Genomic DNA, 22,244 nt, shown 5'->3' with positions numbered 1-22,244 from the left:
AAACGGGATGTCTACTCTTAACCATTCCCATTTAATGCTGCATTGGAGGTTGAAGCCGGTAAAAGAAGGAAAAAAAAGAAAAGTTACTAAAGGCTTCCAGACTGGAAAGGAAGAAATAAAGCTGTCTTTATTTGTAGACATGATCGTCTGTGTAGAAGAATCCTAGAGAATCTGCCAAAAAATTATTAGAATTAATAAATGACTTAGAAGTTTGTAGGATTTCCAGATCAATCTACAAAAATTGTATTGCTATACAGGCAACCTTGGAGATACTGCAGGTTTATTGAGAATATCACAATAAAGTGAGTCATATGAATTTTTGGGTTTCCCAGTGCATATGAAAGTTACATTTACACTCTACTGTAGTCTATTAGGTATGCAGTAGCATTATGTCTAAAAAATTGTATGGACCCTAATTAAAAAATACTTCATTGCTAAAAAATGCTAACCATCATCTGCCACAAAACTTCAGTTTATAAAAACACCATATCTTCAAAGCATATCTTCAAAGCACAATAAAGCAAAGTGCAATAAAACAAGGTATGTCTGTATACTATTAATGAAAAATCAGAAATTGAGATTTTTTTAAAAAATCTACAAAAATACTGTTTTTGAAAACTACAAAACACTGTTTAAAGAAATTTAAAAAACTAAATGGACAGATACAAAGTATTCATGGATCAGATGAGTCAATATCATTAAGATGCTTATTTTCCCCCAACTGATCTATAGATTCAATTGAATCACAGTAAAAATCCCAGCAGGCTTTTTTGTAGAAATCTAGAAATTCCAGTATAAAAACAGTATTCAGATCACAGGGAAAGGATAGATTACATAACAGTGTCATCACAAACAGCTTTTTAAATGGAAGAAAATAAGATTGGACCTCCATATCATATACTAGACATAAATTCAATACAGATTAAAGCAAAGGTAAAAATTAAATAACAATCTCTCAAGAAACCTAGGAGACTAAGTATCATTTAGGAGCAGGGGAGATCTTAACCACGATTAGAGGCCTGAAATATACCATTAGACACATTTGAAAAATAGAGCTTTCATATGGCAAAAAAATAATATATATGAATAAAGAGCGTATGGGGAGCCTCTGAATTATCTCTGCAACTTTTCTTTAAGTTTAAAAATATTCTAGGGCTTCCCTGGTGGCGCAGTGGTTAAGAATCCGCCTGCCAATGCAGGGGACACAGGTTCGAGCCCTGGTCCGGGAAGATCCCACATGCCGCGGAACAACTAAGCCCGTGTGCCACAACTACTGAGCCTGCACTCTGGAGCCCGTGAGCCACAACTACTGAGCCCACGTGCCACAACTACTGAAGCCCGCACACCTAGAGCCTGTGCTCCGCAACAAGAGAAGCCACCGCAGTGAGAAGCCTGCACATCGCAATGAAAGAGTAGCCCCCTAAAGCAGAAACTAACACACCATTGTAAAGCAATTATACTCTAATAAAGATGTTAAAAAAAAGAGAGTAGCCCCCGCTCGCCACAACTAGAGAAAGCCCACACACAGCAACGAAGACACACCATGGCCAAAAAAAAAAAAAAATTCTAAATAAAGTTGAAGAAAAAAATGCACAGCAAGAAAAGTTAAAGTCAATAATCAAACACTAGATTTAGAGAAAAATATAATAAAAATATAACTTAATAGTAATAGATATAATATATAGCTATTATGATAGCTATAATATATAATAATGATATCTTTCAAACTGACAAGGAGAAAACAACTCAAAAAATATAGGCAAAACATATTAAAGTCAATTTAGAGAACAGCAAATCAAATACCATCATTTCCCTCCCCCCATAAAAAAGAAAACCACACAAATTCACTCATAGGGATATGAAAAATCAAGTAGTCGGTATTACTTTATACCAAACAGCCTTGCAAAAACTATAAAGCTCCTAATATCTATTGTTGGTGGAATACACAGGGGAAAGAGGACTCGTGTATTGTTAGTGGAATTGGAAATTGTGACAACCTTTTTGGGAAGGCAATCTGATAATCTTATTAAAATTAAAAATACGTATACTTTTCAATGTAGCTATTTGATTTCCATGAATCCATCTCCCATACTCCAAAGTACCAGAAAACAAGGACTTATGTATGAGGATGTTTCTTGCAGTGTTTGTAGAGAGGAAAACAAAGCAAAAGAGACACAAAGTGAATACCCATGAACATGCAGCCATCAAAACGAATGAACTGGAGCTATATCACGTGACTTGGACTGATTTCTGAGATATTGAGAAAATTGCGACAATAATCAATACATATACGCACTGTATAAGATTATATGAATGTAGACAAAGCTATGCTATTACACATACTTGGTCATTTGCAGTGGTTATGGGGGAAGGTAATGTGGGAAGAAGGGTAGAGAAGAGAAAGGGGGAGCAAAGAAAAAAGAGAAAGGAAAAAGGGGGAAGGGGAAAGAAAGTCTTTTGTGCACATTTTATTTAAACTCTCAGTAGTACTTGTCTCTAAAACATCAGTTTGCACATTACCTCTAAAGCAATGATGATTTCTTTATTTAGCTGAACATATTACATTTTCCTTATACAGAAAAAAAAGCCCCCGGAAACAAAAGTAAAATGCCTTGGCTATACCAACCCTGAAAAAAGATGTTCCAGTGGCTGTCATACATCCTAGAATATTTATGAATTAACCTATGTGGCATAAAACCTTGTTAAAAGTTTCAGCCACTGTCTTGTTTCAAAACTTATTCTAGTGGACAATGTAATGAAGTGATTGGTCACCAACTCTGAGGCCTTGGTCCACAAATATTCTCATGTCTTTGCTCAGTTGTTCTGTCCCATCATAGCAAGCTTATCCTCAATTCCCTCTCCGTAGATGAAGTACTTATTAAGCACACACATAGGAAAAAGTAAAGGAAAGATACAGTTCTTGCCCCCGAGAGCCTACAGTTTCTTTCTTTTTAAGGTTTCTGGTTTCCTAGTATCCTGAATTCCGAATTTGGAGGCACCTGGTACACATGGGGTTGTGAAATATCTAAGTTTTACCTCCTTCATGCAGGCCAAAAGGTAGCAGAAAAGGTGTTCCAACATTATTAGGCAAAAAGCTGCAAAGAAAAACAATAAAAGCAGGACTATGTCAGCACCAGACAACCAGCAAATTGCCACACTCTAGGATTAGCAAACTCTGTGATCACAGAGGAAAGAAATTGCCACGCCTTGCTGCTCCTATTATGTAAATGAAAAGGAATTGCTTACTAACCCTGAAAATGTGGACCTCCGTGGTATTAAAAAAAAAACAATTCAGAAGGTCCAGACAGCCTTAATAACAATTTCTACCAAACATTCAAGGAAGACATAATTCCAGTCTTACATACTCTGATATTGAAGTTTATCCCAGGAGGTTAGTTTTAACATTTGAAGAAACAAATTCACTATGTTAACACATTAAAGGAATAAATCGCAATTACATGATAGATGACCCTCCCCCAGAAATAGCAGCCAATAAAATTCAGCATATTTCCCAAGGTAAACATTCCTGGCAAACTGTTAGAAAAGAATTTAATAATTTTGATAAAGGGTATCTACAAATATAACTGAAATATAAATATCATAATTAATGGTTGAAATGTTGAAAGGGTTCCCTTTGAGATTAATGAGTTAACAATGCCCCCAAAACCACTGCTATTCAGCATTATGCACTTGAAGTCCTAGCCAGTCCAAATGGGCCAGAAAAAGAAATATATGATGTGGCGATCAAAGAGGAAGATTTGAATCCCTGTTCTGCCACTAACCAGCAATGTAATTCTGGGCAAAATGCTAACTCTGTATCTCAGTTTCCTCATCTGTAAAATGGGGATAATGAGTACCTCCTTCACAGGATTGTTGTAAAGAGTAAATGAGAATATTTTAAAAGTACATAGAAAGTGTTTGACACTACAAAGCACTGTAAAAGTGTTTGTTAAATAAAAAAATAATTATTCACAGATGATGACTGTGTATAGACAAATCTCAAAGAATCTAGAGATAAACTCTTGGAATTAAGAGTACTGTTCCCTAGATGCAAAATCATTACATAAAAATTAGCCACATTTCTATATACTAACAAACAGAAAATGATACCTAAAAAATCAAGTACCCGGGAATAAAATTTAAGAAAAGATGTGAAAGATCTCTAGAGGAATAATTATAGGTTCAGTGCAATCCCAACCAAAATTGATGGAATGCAACAAGGTTATTCTAAAATGTTTATAGAAATGTAAAGTGCTAAGAACAGTCAAGACACTCTCCAAGGAAAACAAGGTGGCCAACATATTTCTAGATATCAAACAAATTCCAAGACTGATGTCTAACTCGTCCATTAACTCACCTGGGGGAAGATCTCTTTCTGGAATGTTCATCCAATAGGTATGTCTTCATAGTTCCTCCCTCATTTCCTTTAGATCTTTGTACCAATGTCACCTAAGAAGACATCTTTCCAGTTTGCCCTGTATAAAACAGCACTACCCAATACTTCTGGTCACTTTTTTCCCCATCCCATATTTTCATAGCAACCATTATCTGACATTATTTTAAGGTATGTGTATATGTTTATTATTTATGTCACTCTCTTGACTATAAGCTTGCTGAAACCAGAGAATCTGTTTATTTGGTACAATGCTGTATCTCCAGATTTACTCTCTTTGTTGAATGAATAAATAAATAAATTGGCAGAAATCACAAAGATTCTCACTGGCATAGGAAATGTAGCAATTAAATTACAACTAAACTTATAAACCGCAAACTCTCCTTCACTATTCATATATTAAATGATGGCTACCAAAATGCTATAACTCTCCCCAGGTTTAGAATACTATTTTGGGCATCCAGAAACAACCAGTATGTAAATACTGGCTTTAAGCAATGATATCTCATACTTAAGGGAAATAAATGAAACAAACCCATTAAAAGAGCCATATAAAATATAGCTGAAAATCTTAATTGACTAAAATTGGCAAAATGATATAAGGAGTAGGAGTTTAGGTGTTTTGCTCATGTTATGTATGAATTAATAGCTCTGATGGTTTTCAACATATATTTTATCCTTTGGTGATCAAAGTTTATTTTTTAACTTTTTAATTGAAATATAGTTGACATACAATATTATGTTAGTTTCAGGTGTACTACATAGTGATTTGACATTTACATACATTACAAAATGATCGTTACGATAAATCTAGTAACCATCTGTCTCCAAAGTTATTACAATATTATTGACCATATTCTTTAGGATGTATATTACATCCCTGGGGCTCATTTATTTTATAACTGGAAGTTTGTATCTTTTAATCCTCATCACTTATTTTGCCCACAGCACCCTACTTCCCCCGAATCTGGCAACCACCCATTTGTTCTCTTTATCTATGAGTCTGTTTTCATTTTGCTTTTTTAGATCCCACATATAAGTGAGATCATATGATATTTGTCTTTGACTTACCTCACTTAGCATAATGCCCTATACATCCATCCATGTTGCTGCAAATGGCAGTTTCATTCTTTTTTATGGCTAATAGTCACATGGAAAAACCCGAACGAACTTTTTGGCCAAACTTGTGTGTGTGTGTGTGTGTGTGTGTGTGTGTGTGTGTGTGTACACACACATACACACCTTCTCTATCCATTCACCTACTGATGGGCACTTAGACTGCTTCCATATCTTGCCTATTGTAAATAATGCTGCTATGAAGATAGCAGTGCATATATCTTTTCAAATTAGTGTTTTTGTTTCTTCAGAAAAATACCCAGAAGTGGAATTGCTGGATCATTTGGTAATTCCACTTTCAGTCTCTTGAGGGGCTTCCATACTGTTCTCCATAGTGGCCGTACCAAATTACATTCCTACCAACAGCGCAGGATGGTCCCCTTTTCTCCACATCCTCGCCAATACTTGTTGTTTTTGTTGTCTTTTTGATTACAGTCATTGTGACAGATGTGAGGGGCTATCTCACTGTGGTTTTGATTGGCATTTCCCTAATGATAGTGATGTTGAGCATCTTTTCATGTGCCTGTTGGCCATCTGTATGTCTTTTCTGGAAAAACGTCTATTCAGGTCCTCTGCCCATTTTTTTAACGGAATTTCTTTTTGATATTCAGTTGTATGAGTTCTTCATATATTTTGGATATTAACCTCTTATCACACATATCATTTGCAAATATCTCCTTCCACTCAGTAGGCTGCCTTTTCACTTGATAGATGGTTTCCTTTGCTGTGCAAAAGCGAGTGAGTCTAGGACTGGGCTCCTTTCGAATTTCTCCCTCTGCACTGGGACCCGGAGCATGTGAGATTTTGCATGTGCCCTCTAAGAGCACAGTCTCTCTATCCTATAGCCCTCCAGCTCTCAAACGTAAGCTCTGCTTTTTAGAATCAGCCTGTTTTTAAAAAGCCCTATTTTCAAAACCAGATGTCCTGGGGGCTCATCTTTCGGTGCAGAACTCCTGGGCTAGGAGCCCAACATGGGGCTCAGACCCCTCACTCCTTGGGCAGGACCTCTGTGCTTGTGATATTCCTCCCATTTGTGGGTCACTGACCTGGGGGTGTGAGTCCTGACTATACCGAGTCTCCACCCCTCCTACGCATCTGTTGTGGCCTCTTCTTTATATCTTTAGCTGTGGAAAATCTTTTCTGCTAGTCTTCGGGTCGTTTTCATAGATAATTACTCTGTAAATCGTTGTAATTTTGGTGTGCCCGTGGGAGGAGGTGAGTTTAGAGTCTTCCTTCTCCATCATCATGGGGAACCTCTCCAAAATTTGTATTTAACTAGACAATATGCTATGTAAAATCTTACATATTTACAAATTAACCCAATTTCTGGTGAAAATAAGAAAGATGAATTGTATAAATTTAACATAAAAAGCTTACTAATTCAGTGCTCTGAAGCTGGAAATTTGTACATTTAAGAGAATTCAGTTAAACTGGTAGCCCACACAATGAACAGTAGGGTATATGATCACTATCTGTGTATTCTTTCTCTCACTACTATGCGATTTTCCCCATAGGCCTTAAAGAAAGCAAAGTGTAAAGGGCTTTTAAAAGATTTTGATGTGTTAAAGGCCTGTCTTGAACTGTGGAGTATTCTCTTATGCTATGGTAGCCCAAGGTTGAGCTCCAGAGGAATCTGGTTAGGTCCTTTATTAATCCAAGTTTGAAGGAACTTCTGAAGTCAGTTGAAAGGATTAGACCATTTTTCAAGTGAGACTGAGGCAGTACTGGTTGGGGTACAACCAGGAGAGGGATGGGGTGCACTGAACGCACAGGCCTCCTAACTCGGCACCGCCTTCGCTGTATTCCTCCCAAGATCATTAGCTTTCCATTTACTCTTTAGCTTTTTACAGAAATGTCAAGAAGGCAGTCAACATATTCATACATATTATTTTCATGAAGTATTAACTATGTAACAGGAAAACAGAAAAACCATCTATGTATTTTATAGAGGCTATGAGAATAGAAAGCGTTTCATTACAATCATTAGCTTGAATTTAAATGGCTCTAGTTTCATAATCTAATGTTGCCAGAGTAGAATCTCTTAAAACAGTCTTTTGAGACCTTTTTACTTTTTTTTTTTTTAATCTTTGTTTTTATTTTACGAATTTATTTATTTATTTATTTTTGGCTGCGTTGGGTCTTCGTTGCTGCACGTGGGCTTTCTCTAGTTGCGGCGAGCGGGGGCTACTCTTCGTTGTGGCGCGCAGGCTTCTCATTGCAGTGGCTTCTCTTGTTGCAGAGCATAGGCTCTAGGTGCACGGGCTCAGTAGTTGTGGCATGTGGGCTCAGTAGTTGTAGCTCACGGGCTCTAGAGTGCAGGCTCAGTAGTTGTGGTGCACGGGCTTAGTTGCTCCGCGGCATGTGGGATCTTCCTGGACCAGGGCTCAAACCCGCGTCCCCTGCATTGGCAGGCGGATTCTTAACCACTGCGCCACTAGGGAAACCCTACTTGTCTTTTAAGATGAGGATTTATAATGCTTATCTCTTCACAATTTAAATGATAGATCTATTTACTTTTCAACCAACATACTTTAAAAAAATGAATTTATGTTGATGAATAAAGCAGCTTCTTTCTGGAGTAAAGGCAGGTATTCGACATGAAGAAAGGATAGTTTCTAACACTGTTTGTTGAGAAGTTCAGCAGATGCTTCCCTCTAGGCTGAGACTAGAATGCAGAATCCTCTCAGTGGCTTGCAATATTTACGAATTTGCCACATGGCAAATGTATATTCCTGTTCTTATAAAAATGTCAGTGCACAAACCATAAGGCAGCGATACATTAGTATTTACATTTATTTCATGTATGCAGTTTACACGCTCACTATTGAACAAAATGGAATGCAGACAAATATACAAATACCATAATAAGCATTATCAAATAAAATAACTGGCACTAGTGTTATAAGCATATTAATGGGCCTGGTGAGAAAAATGATGAAAGAAGACTGCAGCCCATGGCATTTTTCTTTTTATCAAAAGAAAAAGCTCTGTAGCACCATAATGGTAATACTTAAAAGAAACACATAAGATGGAATATTTTAACTGCCATCACTGAGGTTAGCCTGTTTTATTTAAGTGAATTATACTGGAAGTTAACAGTATAGGCAATATTTTGGCCAACTTCTGTTTATGTCAGCTGAACGTCTTCCATAAACAAAAGCAAAGGAAAATAAAGCCAGCCATATACAGACCCCTCCTTAGTACTTGGTACAAACTCTGCACCGTGCTTTGATTTCATGATTGGAGAAGATATACATGTGCTAAAAACTGAGGTTATGTAAAGTTATTCACTCAAGCCTGAGTGTGTCTTTGGTAGGCTAATACTTTTTCAGCATTGTTATTGTTAATCATATTTATGTTTCTCTATCCTGTATTTTTCTACATAATCCAAGGTGGCTAGAGAGGACATTATGGAAAACAATACAGCAAAACCCTCAAACAAGCAGGCCCTTAAAATCTACTCTATTCTGAAGGCACCAAGAATCAGTGGGGTGCAAACTTCCCCTTAGTGAAAGGTGACTTTTTTGTAATACTTATAAACTAATGGAATTTTATTTTGCAGTTTTATATATTTTATTTGGTGCTGTCAGTATACTTAATTACCTACTTTTACACTCTTCTTCTAAGATGGCAACAATATACAAGATATATAGGGGACCAGGTATTTCTATTTCAAAGTTGTGCAAAAACTGCCACAATCTTGCTCAAAGTGTCTAAGTATCCAAATGGTAGCAAATGGGCTGCATTAAGCTGTATATATCCACACTGCATATGAAGAAAAAAATGAAATTTATGCCCAGTTATGAATAGAAATGTTACAAAGTGTATCATATACTGAGAGTAACCTGCAAGGTTCTTTAAACAGTATCTTTTAGTGGTTTCAATAAAATGTCACTAACCACTTAGCCCTAAGCCTCAAGTTCTCTTCATAAGAATGCTGTAGAACTGCATTAGTATTTTATATTGATTATAAATTAAGCCAAATTTCTATCTAAATACACAAGTATGTGCTTCAAGCAATGTTTTGTGGCAAACACCCAAAACATAATTCTCTTAAGAATTACTGTCCTTACAATAATGCACTTTTAAAGCCTTCATTTCATAGTTTGGTAATTAAGATCCACATGAAACACAATGCTTTGCTGAACACGGAAAATGTATCTGCATTATGATTATGTAACCCAGCGTTTGCTGGCAACCTGAAGCTTAAAAGAGTCACGTGTAGTTCAGCCAGCTCCAAACAAGGTTTTTCAAGTGGTAATTATTTTGCAGCATTTATAGGTCTATATATCAGTCTGAATTGCAACTTTTAATTCCATTGTCTGACGTGAGTGGTTGTTATTTGCTTCTTTTAGTGCACTGCCAAAATATAAATCAATATTGGTTTTTATTCCACTGTTACCATGTTCTTCAGCAATATGATTCAACTGCGCAACTTCTGAACATGAAGCAGTTTTAGTGAGCACAGAAATGCTACATTGGTGGGGGGAATTTTCCAGACGGTCGTTTTCTACCTCGGGAAGAACGTTAACAGTAGCAAAGCGGGTGTGATAATCAGTGGAACCATGACTGCAAGAAGCTTTCATGCCTTCTAGGTCAGAACAGCTAAATTCGGAAACATGACTCGAGTGGGACTCCGCCACAGAAGGCACGCTGTCACTGAGCGACGGCGCCTCGCACTCACTCGAGTTCGTGCTCTGCTGCTCCAACAGCTGGGCATCCATGTCCTCTCTGGTCTCGTTTATCTTCATGTTACTCTTTTTCCTCAGTTTACCACTTTTTGATTTCTTTCCTGCTGCTGCTTCTTTGGACCACTTGGTGGCACTGGATTTATTACCTTCAGGCAAGCCACTGGACGAACCCCCAGGATGACTTCGGGTGGCACTGCCATCCTCCACACTGCTGCTTCCACTGTTGTGCCTGAATTTGGATGGCTTTGACTCGATATCTACCTGAACCTCCATACTGTTGCCTTCTCTGGAACATAAGAGTAACACATGTAAATTTCTGACTTCCTCTTTTTAAAAAAAAAAAATGCAAATGACAGCAAAGGGGGAGAGGCTTCTGTGTGAAAACTTCAAAGACTATATAAAAGCTATTAGAACAAATTAATGCAGGATACATTCTACTAATAGAAAAAAGTTGCTTGAAATAAGAGGACTATCTTTAAAATAATACTTCAATAAAACAGAAGCAGCAACTACACTCATTGCTTATGCTATTCCAGGTACTATGCTACCTTCTCCATTTTTTTTTCAGAACAGTTGTATTGAGATATAATTTGCATATCATAAAATTCACCTGTTTAAAGTGCACAATTCAGTGGTTTATAGTATATTCACAGAGTTTGCAACCATCACCACTATTGAACTTCAGAACATTTTCATCATCCCCAAAAGAAACCCATTAGCAGCCAGTTCCCATTCTTCCCTCCCCCCAAACCCTAGCAACCACTAACCTACTTTCTGTCTCTATGGATCTGCCTATTCTGGACATCTCACCACTTTCTTTTTCTTTTTGCAGAGAACCTAATAGTAGATAACCATTATTCACAATAATTGTGCCTAATGATAGGGATAATTCTTTACAAATTAATTTTAAAAATACTTCTGACTTGATAACAATTTTTTCCTTACTTGTCCAGTGGGATGTAGGAATTCAGAATGGATCCTGCCATTGCCTTGGTGCTGGCATTATCACTAACTGTTCCCAAACTGACTGTGCCAGATTCTCCACTTAGACTGTACCGTTCTTTCTGTACATCTGCTTGTACTTCCAATCTTAAAGAGAGGGGTATTAGAAAAAGAAAATTACATATAATATCAACACTACTATAATACGAGAATGTATCTTTAAATAATTTAGTAACAAGAAGCTATTTTAGAAACAACTATAAACATTATTTTTTTAAGTTTCCTTTTATTTGATTATTCAAATTCTACTGCAGCACATTGAACAGTACCAGCCAACCAGATAAAATGGTAAAATTAGCTGTTTGCCAAGTAAGGTAATAACAGAGTAATACAAAAAGAACATAAAGGATTTTAACTTAAACATGCTCCAATATTCTTACTTATGATGTGGTGCTTTGCTCGCCACGCTTCAGTGCAAAACACCAAATCGGAATACATTAAAAACCATCCTACCTGACAAATCAGTGACTCAAAAAATCCTGGGCATCTATGTATTAAAAATGGTTCCAAATTTAACACCTGACTCTTTAAAAAAGACATAATAGGGACGTCCCTGGTGGCGCAGTGGTTAAGAATCTGCCTGCCAACACAGGGGATACGGGTTTGAGCCCTGGTCCGGGAAGATCCCACATGCCGCAGAACAACTAAGCCCGTGCACCGCAACTACTGAGCCTGTGTTCTAGAGCCTGCGAGCCACAACTATTGAAGCCCGTGCACCTAGAGCCTGTGCGCTGCAACAAGAGAAGCCACTGCAGCGAGAAGACCATGCACTACAACTAAGAGTAGCCCCCGCTCGCCGCAACTAGAGAAAGCCCGCCCGCAGCAGCAGACCCAACGCAGCCAAAAATAAATAAATAAATTTATCAAAAAAAGAGACATAATATACACCACTATAACTTAAGAGTTTGTGTTTAAAAGCACACTACCTAAAAATAAGATAAATATAACTGATTTATCTTTTAATTCATGTACTCTCCCCTACGTTTAGAAAAACCCCCAAAGCTAATAAACAGAAGTAAAGAAAAGTAAATTAAAGAGGAAACAAGAGAAGATAAAAATGCTTTAACTTATCCTACTTATCTACATGGCTTTGGGTAAAAGACTTCGTGAGAATTAAATAACCATTAATACATAAAAGGAGCCAGGCAGACTCTCTTGGCCTCAGTTCGTGCATTTCCGGATATCCTGACTCCACCTGCTCCCTCAGGCTTCAGCCAGTGTCTCATTTCCTAACAGCTGTGGCCACCTCCAGAGGTAAGGTCCAAGCTTAATCACTGCCTTTACAGTATTCACCGAAGCAGCTCCAGCACTGTCTCATAACATAAAATCTGACAAGTGCAGTGAAAAAAATGGCATAATGTTATCCCTTAGACTTGGTTTTTACCTCATCAAATCTCCTTCCTCACTGTGTACCACTAAATTTCAGTTTTTGAAACCTTACTGTTTTCAACCCTGACACAGTAGGATTATATGTCATCGTCTTGCTTTGTGTTCAAAACTCTCCTCATCTATAATAATTACTAATTTGTAGTTAAGGCAAAACCAAAACCAAACAAAACAAAGCACAGTCTTCTTACCTGTGAAAGCAGTTTACCATGGCACTTCCTGACAGACTCCCTGTGATGCTGGCCCCAGCGAGGGCCATGGTGCTGGCCGTTTCACTCAGGTTGTCCCGGATGGCTCCTATTCGATCCATGTGGCTTCCACTTGCACTCAAACTGCCCGTCAAACCACCAACACTTCCCTCCCCTATGCTAGGGTTGTGTCTTGCTTCTGCTACTGAAGTTGTGTCTAAATGCAAATATGTCAAAGAAATTAAATAAGTGTGATTATTGATTTCCCTCTCCATAAAGTCTGCCATGATTTCAGATAGGACATATTTTCATATTAAGTATAAAACATACACAGGAATAGAAAAGGTGTCTGGAGTCAGGGACACATAACATAACCGTGGGATAAGAGTAAAGGGAAATATCTCACAGGGTAAAGTTGGATTAAGGACGCCCTCAGTTTTAAATGGTCACTACAGGCATACCTTGGAGATACGTATTGTGGGTTTGGTTCCAGACCATGGCAATAAAGCAAATATCACAATAAAGTGAGTCACATGAATTTCTGGGTTTCCCAGTGCATATAAAAGTTATGTTTACACTATACTAAAGTGTGCAATAGCATTAGGTCTAAAAAAAATGTACATACAGTGATTAAAAAATACTTTATAGCTAAAAAAAAATGCTAACCATCATCTATCTGACAACTCAGGGTTGCCACAAGCCTTCAATCTGCAAAAAATGTAATTAGCTGCAAAGTGCAATAAAATGAAGTATGCCTGTACTTTACAAGAAAATTGAGAAGATTTAGGAATTCTATAAAGAACCTGATGGTTGAAGAATTTAGCTGACTTTGAGAAAATTATGTGACAGTTTTCAATAAGGGTGTCATTTAAAGAGCTCAGTATTCTCTAGGTCAATAAGAATGGGTCAAAAGTTGACTTCTTGATATATTCCACAGTTCTGACTGTCTACAAGCTATTTCAAGATCTGATACCACTATATTCCAATCTTACAGTACTTTTCACAGGCTTTATATTGGAGGATTTATTTATTTGCTCCAATATTTGAGTTCCTATTATATAACCCAACTCTGTTTCTAAGTACTGGGGACACAGTGGATCAAAGAGACGAACAACCTGCCCTCAAAAAGCTTACATTCTAGCTGGGGAGAGCAATAAATAAAATTATATGGTGATAAATGCTATGAGAAAAAATAAAGCAGAGTAAAGGGGAGTGAGAGTGATGAGGAGTGCGGGTGCGGGTGCGTGTGTGCACACGCAAGCGCCTGTGTACTGTTTTATACAGTATGATCAGAGAAGGCCTCTCTGATAAGTAACACCTGTAGAGACTCAAAGGCAGTGAAGAGGTGAGCCATGAAATTATCTGGGGGAAGAGTATTCCAGGCAGAGGAAACTGCAAGTTTAAAAGCCTATAAGTGGAAGTATATTTGGCATCCTCAACATTAAGGACAGGTGGTACAAGGGAAGGGTTCAGAGATGTAGCTCAGGAAAGACCAGAGGGGGACTTATGGGCCATGGTAGGGACTGTGGATTCCATCCCCCTGCCCCCGGTACAGTTAGAAGCATTGGGAGAATTCTGAACACAAGTTAGATCTAACTTATGTTTTAAAAATGTCATTATGTGGAATGGTGAGTGGAAGCTGAAAGCTGATGGATCACTTAAGAGGCTATTACTATAACCCAGGATAAAAGGGAGTAGCTTGGACTAGTGGAATAGCAGTAGAGATGGTGAGAAATGGTGGAATTATGGCTAAATACTGAAGGAAGCAGCAGAACTTGCTGACGGATCAGACATAGGGTAACAAGGGAGAAGGAAGAGTCATCATCAGCAAAGGTTCTGGCACAGCAACAGCAAGAATGAAGAGGCTACTTAACAAGGGAAGGATGACTGAGAGGACAACAGGTTTTAGAGTGAAGAGTCTGGTTACAGAGAAGTTAAGCTTGGAATTCTTGTTCGACGTTCCAGTGCAGCTTAGGTAGAAGAGTTAGATGTACAAATTGAAGTTTAGAGGACAGTTCTAGCCTAAACATAAACTGAAGAGTGGTTTGTCTATATATTATTTAACAGAGGAGATTACCTAGGGAGTGAGTGTAGATAAAGAAGAGAAATCTGAGAACCGAGAGCCCTGGGAAACTCCAAAATTTAGAGGTTAGGAGAGGAAAATGAACCAGCAAAGAAAACTGAGAAGGAGTGGCCAGGAGATATGATGAGATGAGAAGTGGTTATCCAGAAAACAAGTACAGAAAATGTTTTAAGAAGGAGGGCATGCTCTACCATGTCAGGTGTACTGTTACAGTAAGGTGAAAATCAAGAATTGACCACTATATTTGGTAACATGGAGGTGAATGGTGACTCTGCTTTGGTGGAGTGGTAGAGAGGAAATTTTGGAATGGAAGGGACCAAAATCTGATTGGAGTGAGTTCAAGAGAGAACGGGAGGTAAGGAAGAGAACATTATCTGTGCACATATGCCTGATTACAGGCAAACCTCAGTTTATTGTGCTTCAAAGATACTGTGTTGGGACTTCCCTGGTGGCGCAGTAGTTAAGAATCCATCTGCCAATGCAGGGGACACGGATTCGAGCCCTGGTCCGGGAAGAGCCCACACGCCATGGAGCAACTAAGCCCGTGCGCCTAGAGCCCGTGCTCCACAACAAGAGAAGCCACAGCAGTGGGAAGCCCCTGCAACACAACGAAGAATAGCCCCTGCTCGCTGCAATTAGACAAAGCCCGCGCGCAGCAACGAAGACCCAATGCAGCCAAAAATAAATTAATTAATTAATTTAAAAAAAAAAAGAAAAAAAGATACTGTGTTTTGTTTTTTAAACAAGTGAAAGGTTTGTGACAACCCTGCTTTAAGCAAGTCTATCAGCGCCATTTTCCCAACATCATTTGCTCACTTTGCATCTCTGTGTCACATTTTGGTAATTCTTGGAATATTGCAAACTTTTTCATTATTATTATATTTGTTATGGCGATCAGTGATCTTTCATGTTACTGTTGTCATTGTTTTGGGGTGCCATGAACTGCACCCATATATGACAGCTAACTTAATTGATAAATGTGTATGTGTTCTGACCACTCCACCAATGGGCTGTTCCCCCATCTCTCTCCCTTCTCCTCAGGCCTCCCTATTCCCTAAGACACAACAATATTGAAATTAGGCCAATTAATAAGATGGCCTACAATGGCCTCTTAAATGTTTAAGTGAAAAGAAGAATTGCACATCTCTCACTTTAAATCAAAAGGTAGAAATGATTAAGCTTAGTGAGGAAGGTACATTGAAAGCCAGGGCAGGCTGAAAGGCTAGGCCTTTTGTGCCACTTAGCCAAGCTGTGAACGCAAAGGAAAAAGTCTTGAAAGAAATTAAAAGTCCTACTCCAGTGAACACGTGAATGATAAGAAAGCAAAACAGCCTATTGCTGATATGGAAAAAGCTGTAGTAGTTTGGATAGAAGATCAAAACAGCCACAACATTCCCTCAAGCCAAAGCCTAATCCAGAACAAGGCCCTAACTGTCTTTAATTCTACAAAGGCTGAGAGAGGTGAGGACACTGCAGAAGAAAAGTTTGAAGCTAGCAGAGTTGGTTCATGAGCTTTAAGGAGAGAAGCCATCTCCATAACATAAAAATGCAAGGTGAAGCAGCAAGTGCTGATGTAGAAGCTGCAGCAAGTTATCCAGAAGATCTAGTTAAGATGCTTAATGAAGGTAGCTACACTAAATAACAGATTTTTAATACAGATGAAACACGTTATATTGGAAGAAGATGCTGTCCAGGACTCTCATAGCTAGAGAGGAGAAGTCAATGCCTGGCTTTGAAGCTTCAAAGGACAGGATGACCCTCTTATCAGGGGCCAGTGCAGCTGGTGACTTGAAGTTGAAGCCAGTGCTCATTTACCATTCCAAAAATCCTAGGGCCCTTAGGAATTAGGCTAAATCTACTCTGCTTGTGCTCCTTAAATGGAACAACAAATCCTGGATGACAGCACATCTATTTACAACATAGCTTACTGAATATTTTAAGCCCACTATTGAGACCTACTGCTCAGAAAACAAAAGATTCCTTTCAAAATATTACTGGTTCATTGACAATGCACCTGGTGACCCAAGAGCTCTGATGGAGATGTAGGACAAGATTAATGTTTTCATGCCTGCAAACACAACACCCATTCTGTAGCCCACAGATCAAGAAGTCATTTCAAATTTCAAGTCTTATGAGTTAAGAAATACATTCTGTAAGGCTATAGCTGCCACAGACAATGAGTCCTCTGATGAATCTGGACAAAGTAAATTGAAAACCTTCTGGAAAGGATACACCATTCTAGATGGCATTAAGTACATTCACAGTTTCATGGGAAGTGGTCAAAATATCGACATTAACAGGAGTTGGAAAGAAGCTGATTCCAACTGTCATGGATGACTGAGGGGTTCAAGACTTCAGTGGAGAAGGTAACTACAGATGTGGTGGAAAGAGCAAGAGAACTAGAAGTGCAGCCTGAAGATGTGACTGAACTGCTGCAATCTCATGATAAAACTTTCATGAATGAGTAGCTGCTTCTGATGGATAAGCAAAGAAAGTGGTTTCTTGAGATAGAATCTACTCCTGTCGAAGACGCTATGAAGACTTGAAATGACAACAAAGGATGTAGAATATTACATAAATTTAGTTGATAAAGCAGTGGCAGGACTTGAGAGGACTGACTCCAATTTTGAAAGAAGTTCTACTGTGGGTAAAATGCTACCAAACTGCATTGCATGTGAAATCATTCATGAAAGGAAGAGCCAATTGATACGGCAAACTTCACTGTTGTCGTATTTTAAGAAATTCCCACAGCCACCCCAGCCTTCAGTAACCACCACCCTGGATCAGTCAGCAGCCACCAACATCTGGTGTACTCTAGCCACCTCCACTGGCAGAAGGATTATGATTTGCTGAAGGCTCACATGATGATTAAAATTTTTTAGCAATAAAGTATTTTTAAATTAAGGTAGATACTTAATATACAGTAGTGTAAACATAACTTCTATATGCAGTGGGAAACCCAAAAATTCATGTCTTGCTTTATTGTGATATTTGCTTTATTGCGGTGGTCTGGAACCGAACCTACAACATCTCCAAGGTATGCCTGTACTTCCCTAAGACAATTTCTTTAATGAGAACTGTGGGAATTTCTTTAACAAGAACACGCACATTTTAAAAAGCTTATTAACTTGTACTCCTAATGGTAGTCTATGCGGGCCTTTGTATGTTCCAGTTTTTGTTATAATTCCTATTTCTTTGAATAACATTAGGTTAAAGATATTTTCTACTCATTGGGCATCTGCATTTCTTCTTTTATGAACTGCAGTTCTCTTCTGTCCTTTTATTACTGACTTGTAACATTTTACACAAAATTAAAGATTAAAAGTCTAGAATTTCTAAGACATTACATTTCCATCGGAGGTTATAGGTACCCAGAACCATTCCACCCTCTTTCATCCATTCACCTTTCCTCAGCAGCTCATTTCTCTGATGTACTTCTGGGTGAATACTATTAGGGCTAGTAAGAGAGCAATGGGAATTCTGACTTGCATGTTACCTATAGCCTTACACAATTACTACTAGTAAGTACATTTTCTTCCTTTGCTGAAAGGACTTACCTACAGCTGTGTTTGTCCCACCAACATTTATATCATTTTCATCATCAAATTCAATCCTGACTCCTTTTCCATTGCCTGCTGAGACTCCACAACCTCCGCTTCGACAGAGAGAAATCGGAACAACACCATAGACATAAGCTAACATAATAGGAACACCAATACCTAAAGAGGAATTAAATTGGTCATTACAAACCAAAAAATAAATTACAGAAACACACATTTCAGAAAGTCTTTTCAAGAGAAGGTGTACAGGAGAAAAGTGTTAGGGTTCTGCAACTCTTGCCAAAAGTGGATTTACCCAACTATTAAAGGATGCAAGCAGATTCAAAGATTCTAGCCTCAGGTGACACATATGAGGTTAAAAAAAAGATGTAAATCTTTTTTCTTTTTCAGTGCCAGGGCTCTAAACGGTATTTTGGTGGGGAGGAAGGGATATTAACCACTAACAACTTACCAGCTATCCCTAAGGCTAGGCTCTTGAGTTTATATTACTTTTAACCAATACAGTTACAGAATGAGAGGCTTTCTGTAGGCTCAAACTGTCCCTAAATAAATAAAAAAAAGTAACTCTTCAACAATATAACGCTCTGTTTTTCAAAATTCTTCCACAAAACTTTAATTCTATAAAATTTGAGGTAATTAGAATTTTTAAGCATTTCTTACCTACAGTTACTGCAGCTACAACTGGAGATACGATTACAGACAATGTTACACCACCTGCTATGGCCAAATTCCGTTTGTGCTTTGAAACATCCTTGCCTTCATATCGATTGTGAATCTTGAATTAAAAAGAAAAATGGGGGTGATGGGTTAAAGAAAAAAAATATTACATATTTAATTTAAATGAAATAGACCTACATTTGTTAGAAGTTTAAAGTGATTTACCTTATAATTTCATAGTTAAGTGTCCAAATTCAAGGTAAACATATTATTGTTCTTAAACCATATTCTTACACATAATTTGCTCCTTATTAATAATCTGGTTACATAAGACAGTGATTTAATAGATTTTACTCTGTGTTTAAACAATCTTGAGTAAAAGTAGTCCTTATAATCTTATTCAAGAACAGTATAAATCATGTTTTGAGCAAAGAAGAAGGAATTAAGAACATTATTTTCAACATAGTTATGAGTTGGATGTTTGATCAATAGGATTACTTCTAAGAAATGTATCATTGCACAGATTTCTAAATAAGCATCCCTAATTAGTAAATATTGGCTCCTAGGAGAGGTTTACACAGTCTTTAAAAAAAAAAGCAATATGTATAGCTGATTCACTTTGTTATAAAGCAGAAACTAACACACCATTGTAAAGCAATTATACTCCAATGAAGATGTTAAAAAAAATAAAAAATAAAAAAAACAAAAAAAACCCTGACCTTAAAAGGCAGTACTAATAAGCAAACATCACTAAATAGAATCAATGTTTTTCTCAGATCCCTTTTTATGAAGAACAATGTTATCAAATGACTCAGGATCCTGGGCTCTCATTTATAGCTCAAAGTAAGGGTACAGAGAGAAAAAAAGAACAAATAGTGTTGCTAGAGGACAGGAGTTAGATCTACTTGGCATCTTTGCAGAGTACAGGTGTTGTTAATAAACAGAACTTAATATCACCATGAAAGTTACTTGTAAGATATTATACGAACTTCAGGAAATAGCTCAGTATCTTTGTTCTTGTGATTTTCAAGGGCTAAAGCTAATAAAGTACATTTCCCCCTGTTTCACGACAGATTCAAAACAGCCTCAAAAGTGTACAGGTAGTCTCTAAAGTAAAATACTTGACTTAAAAACAATATTACAGATGAGGCAATAATAAAGTAATCTATCATTATTATGTGGTTATTTTGAAGGCTGTAAAGTACAATGAATCTTATGGGATGTATTAAACAGTGAAAAAGCTGGGATGGGGAGGTGGGCAAAACATGCATGGGACAAGGAACATTTCTATTTCCTAGTCAGAATTCTGTTTCCCAGAACTGACTATATGTTCCAGGGAATAGGTCTCTACACTTCCTAAATAGTCCATACAGGCAGAGATGGCAGACCTTCCCAAAGTACCTTTCATTATCCTTCAGTACTCTAGCTAATACCTGTTCCTCGCCACCCCCATTCCTACAAAACTCAGCACTGAAGCAGAAAAAAGCCAAAGCTACAAACTGATGGAGCAGACTGCAAAGGCAGGCTGCCAGGAGAGTCTTCCAGAAAATTCTGCATCCTCAAGCACCAGTGTTCAATTACAGTGGTCATATCATCCCACTACTTCTGGTTCAACTTAATTTTTTCTGTTTTACTATTTTGTGCCACATTTTCTATTTGTTATTGTAAAGAAAGGCTCAGCTTTTAGGTACGTTATCAATTTAATAGGTTTTCCTGGGCTGGTTTATAACCCTACACACCCCAGAGAACACTGTTTCAATGGAAAACTAATTCATCAACTTGCAACCATTTGAGTACAGGTTTGAAAAAAGGAGACTTGTTACTGCACCTAAGACTGAACAATGAGGTAAATAATCTCTCCTCTATAAATTATTTGTAGGTGTATGCAGTACAACCGTCTTTCTTTCCCTTCTACTTCTAAGTATCTGAATAGTTTTGTTTTCGGCAAAACCCTGCTTTGGACAACTTATGAAAAGTTATTATAATCAGTATTATGTTTGGGACTTTAAACAATTACCTTCTGAAATAAACATTTGGCCCATAAATATCTGTTTGTCCTCAGTCTCAAGCTAATTAAAAAAACAGTATGTACTGTTATTTCTGATTATAAAATTAATATGTGTTGAACATAAAAAAACATGGCTGTTGTATGAAAGAGGATCAGCCTTGTCTTGAGTCCTGAAAGTCAGAACTAGAATTAAATGAAACAATTAAAAGGGAAATGGATTCTGACTCAACATAAGAATCTTCTAACACTTATAGCTCCCTGGCAACAGAATGGGCTGCCTCATGAGTTGGTGGTTTCCCCATCACTGAAGTGCCCAAATGGATAGCTTGAAATTTATCAGGGATCTTATATAAAGAATTTGTGCATGTGGGTTTAAATCCCAGCTCTGCTTCCTCCTGTGTAACTAAATATAAATTACATAAATTTTCCTAAACTTCAATATTCTAACATATAAATTGCTGTGAGGTTAAAATGAGTCGAAGTATATAAAATATCTACCACACAGTTAGAACTCAACAAATGTTAGTTCCCCTTTTTAAAATTCCTATACTTTGTTCTGCTTGGGTACAGGGTCGGGACTAGATAATTTCTGAGGTTACTTCTCAATTCTGATATTCTACTAATTTAGGCAGCAGCAGACTTCTTAGCCACTTTGTAAATTATCCCTTTAATCTCTCAAAAAATAATTATTTGCTTAGCCAATGAAGTATAATCCATCACTCAGGCCAGTGGCAAGTATTGGGTGTTCGGACTTTCACAAAATTGTTGTAATCTACAAAATAGTTTATTTACTAATAGCAGTAACCTGAAGAAAAAAAAACTTTGAATTGAAGTTGGAAATAATTCAGGAACTGGCTAATTATTCTTTGCCTGAGGGCATATGTTATTTCTCTATTAACCTTATAGACCTGACTTCACAAGGACATACCCATGAGAAAAAATGTCAGGTGTGGATTCTTTAATATTTTATATGTAAAGTTTATAATGCAAATGTACTGAAGTTTTCAGATTCAGATAATTTTAAAGCAAGTCTACTTTTTATGCATACATATAAGCTTGTCAAACACTGAAAATTTATTACCTTATGAAAAAATAGTAACTGTTTTACACTTAAGATACTAAAAATGACCTTTGTCTTTCAAAACAAATAAACAAATAAA

The 22,244-nt window shown here is 37.4% G+C and overlaps 1 protein-coding gene across 1 annotated transcript in view; it reads right to left on the bottom strand.

Moving 5' to 3' along the window:
• Positions 1–8,318: 8,318 nt before the first annotated feature.
• RNF19A (ring finger protein 19A, RBR E3 ubiquitin protein ligase) overlaps positions 8,319–22,244 on the bottom strand; it is a 57,316-nt gene continuing 43,390 nt past the window's right edge. The window contains exons 6-10 of the mRNA XM_059901492.1: positions 19,080–19,194; positions 18,417–18,578; positions 12,780–12,993; positions 11,146–11,289; positions 8,319–10,486 (exon numbers count right to left, since the gene is read on the bottom strand). Of these exons, the coding sequence (XP_059757475.1) occupies positions 9,793–10,486; positions 11,146–11,289; positions 12,780–12,993; positions 18,417–18,578; positions 19,080–19,194 (1,329 nt within the window). The 3' untranslated portion in view covers positions 8,319–9,792. The remainder of the gene's footprint in view (positions 10,487–11,145; positions 11,290–12,779; positions 12,994–18,416; positions 18,579–19,079; positions 19,195–22,244) is intronic.

This window comes from Balaenoptera ricei, chromosome 17 (genome assembly GCF_028023285.1).
Source record: "Balaenoptera ricei isolate mBalRic1 chromosome 17, mBalRic1.hap2, whole genome shotgun sequence".
NCBI lineage: Eukaryota > Metazoa > Chordata > Mammalia > Artiodactyla > Balaenopteridae > Balaenoptera > Balaenoptera ricei.
Note: the sequence above shows the minus strand (reverse complement) of the source record. Positions and strands in the feature narration are given on the sequence as shown.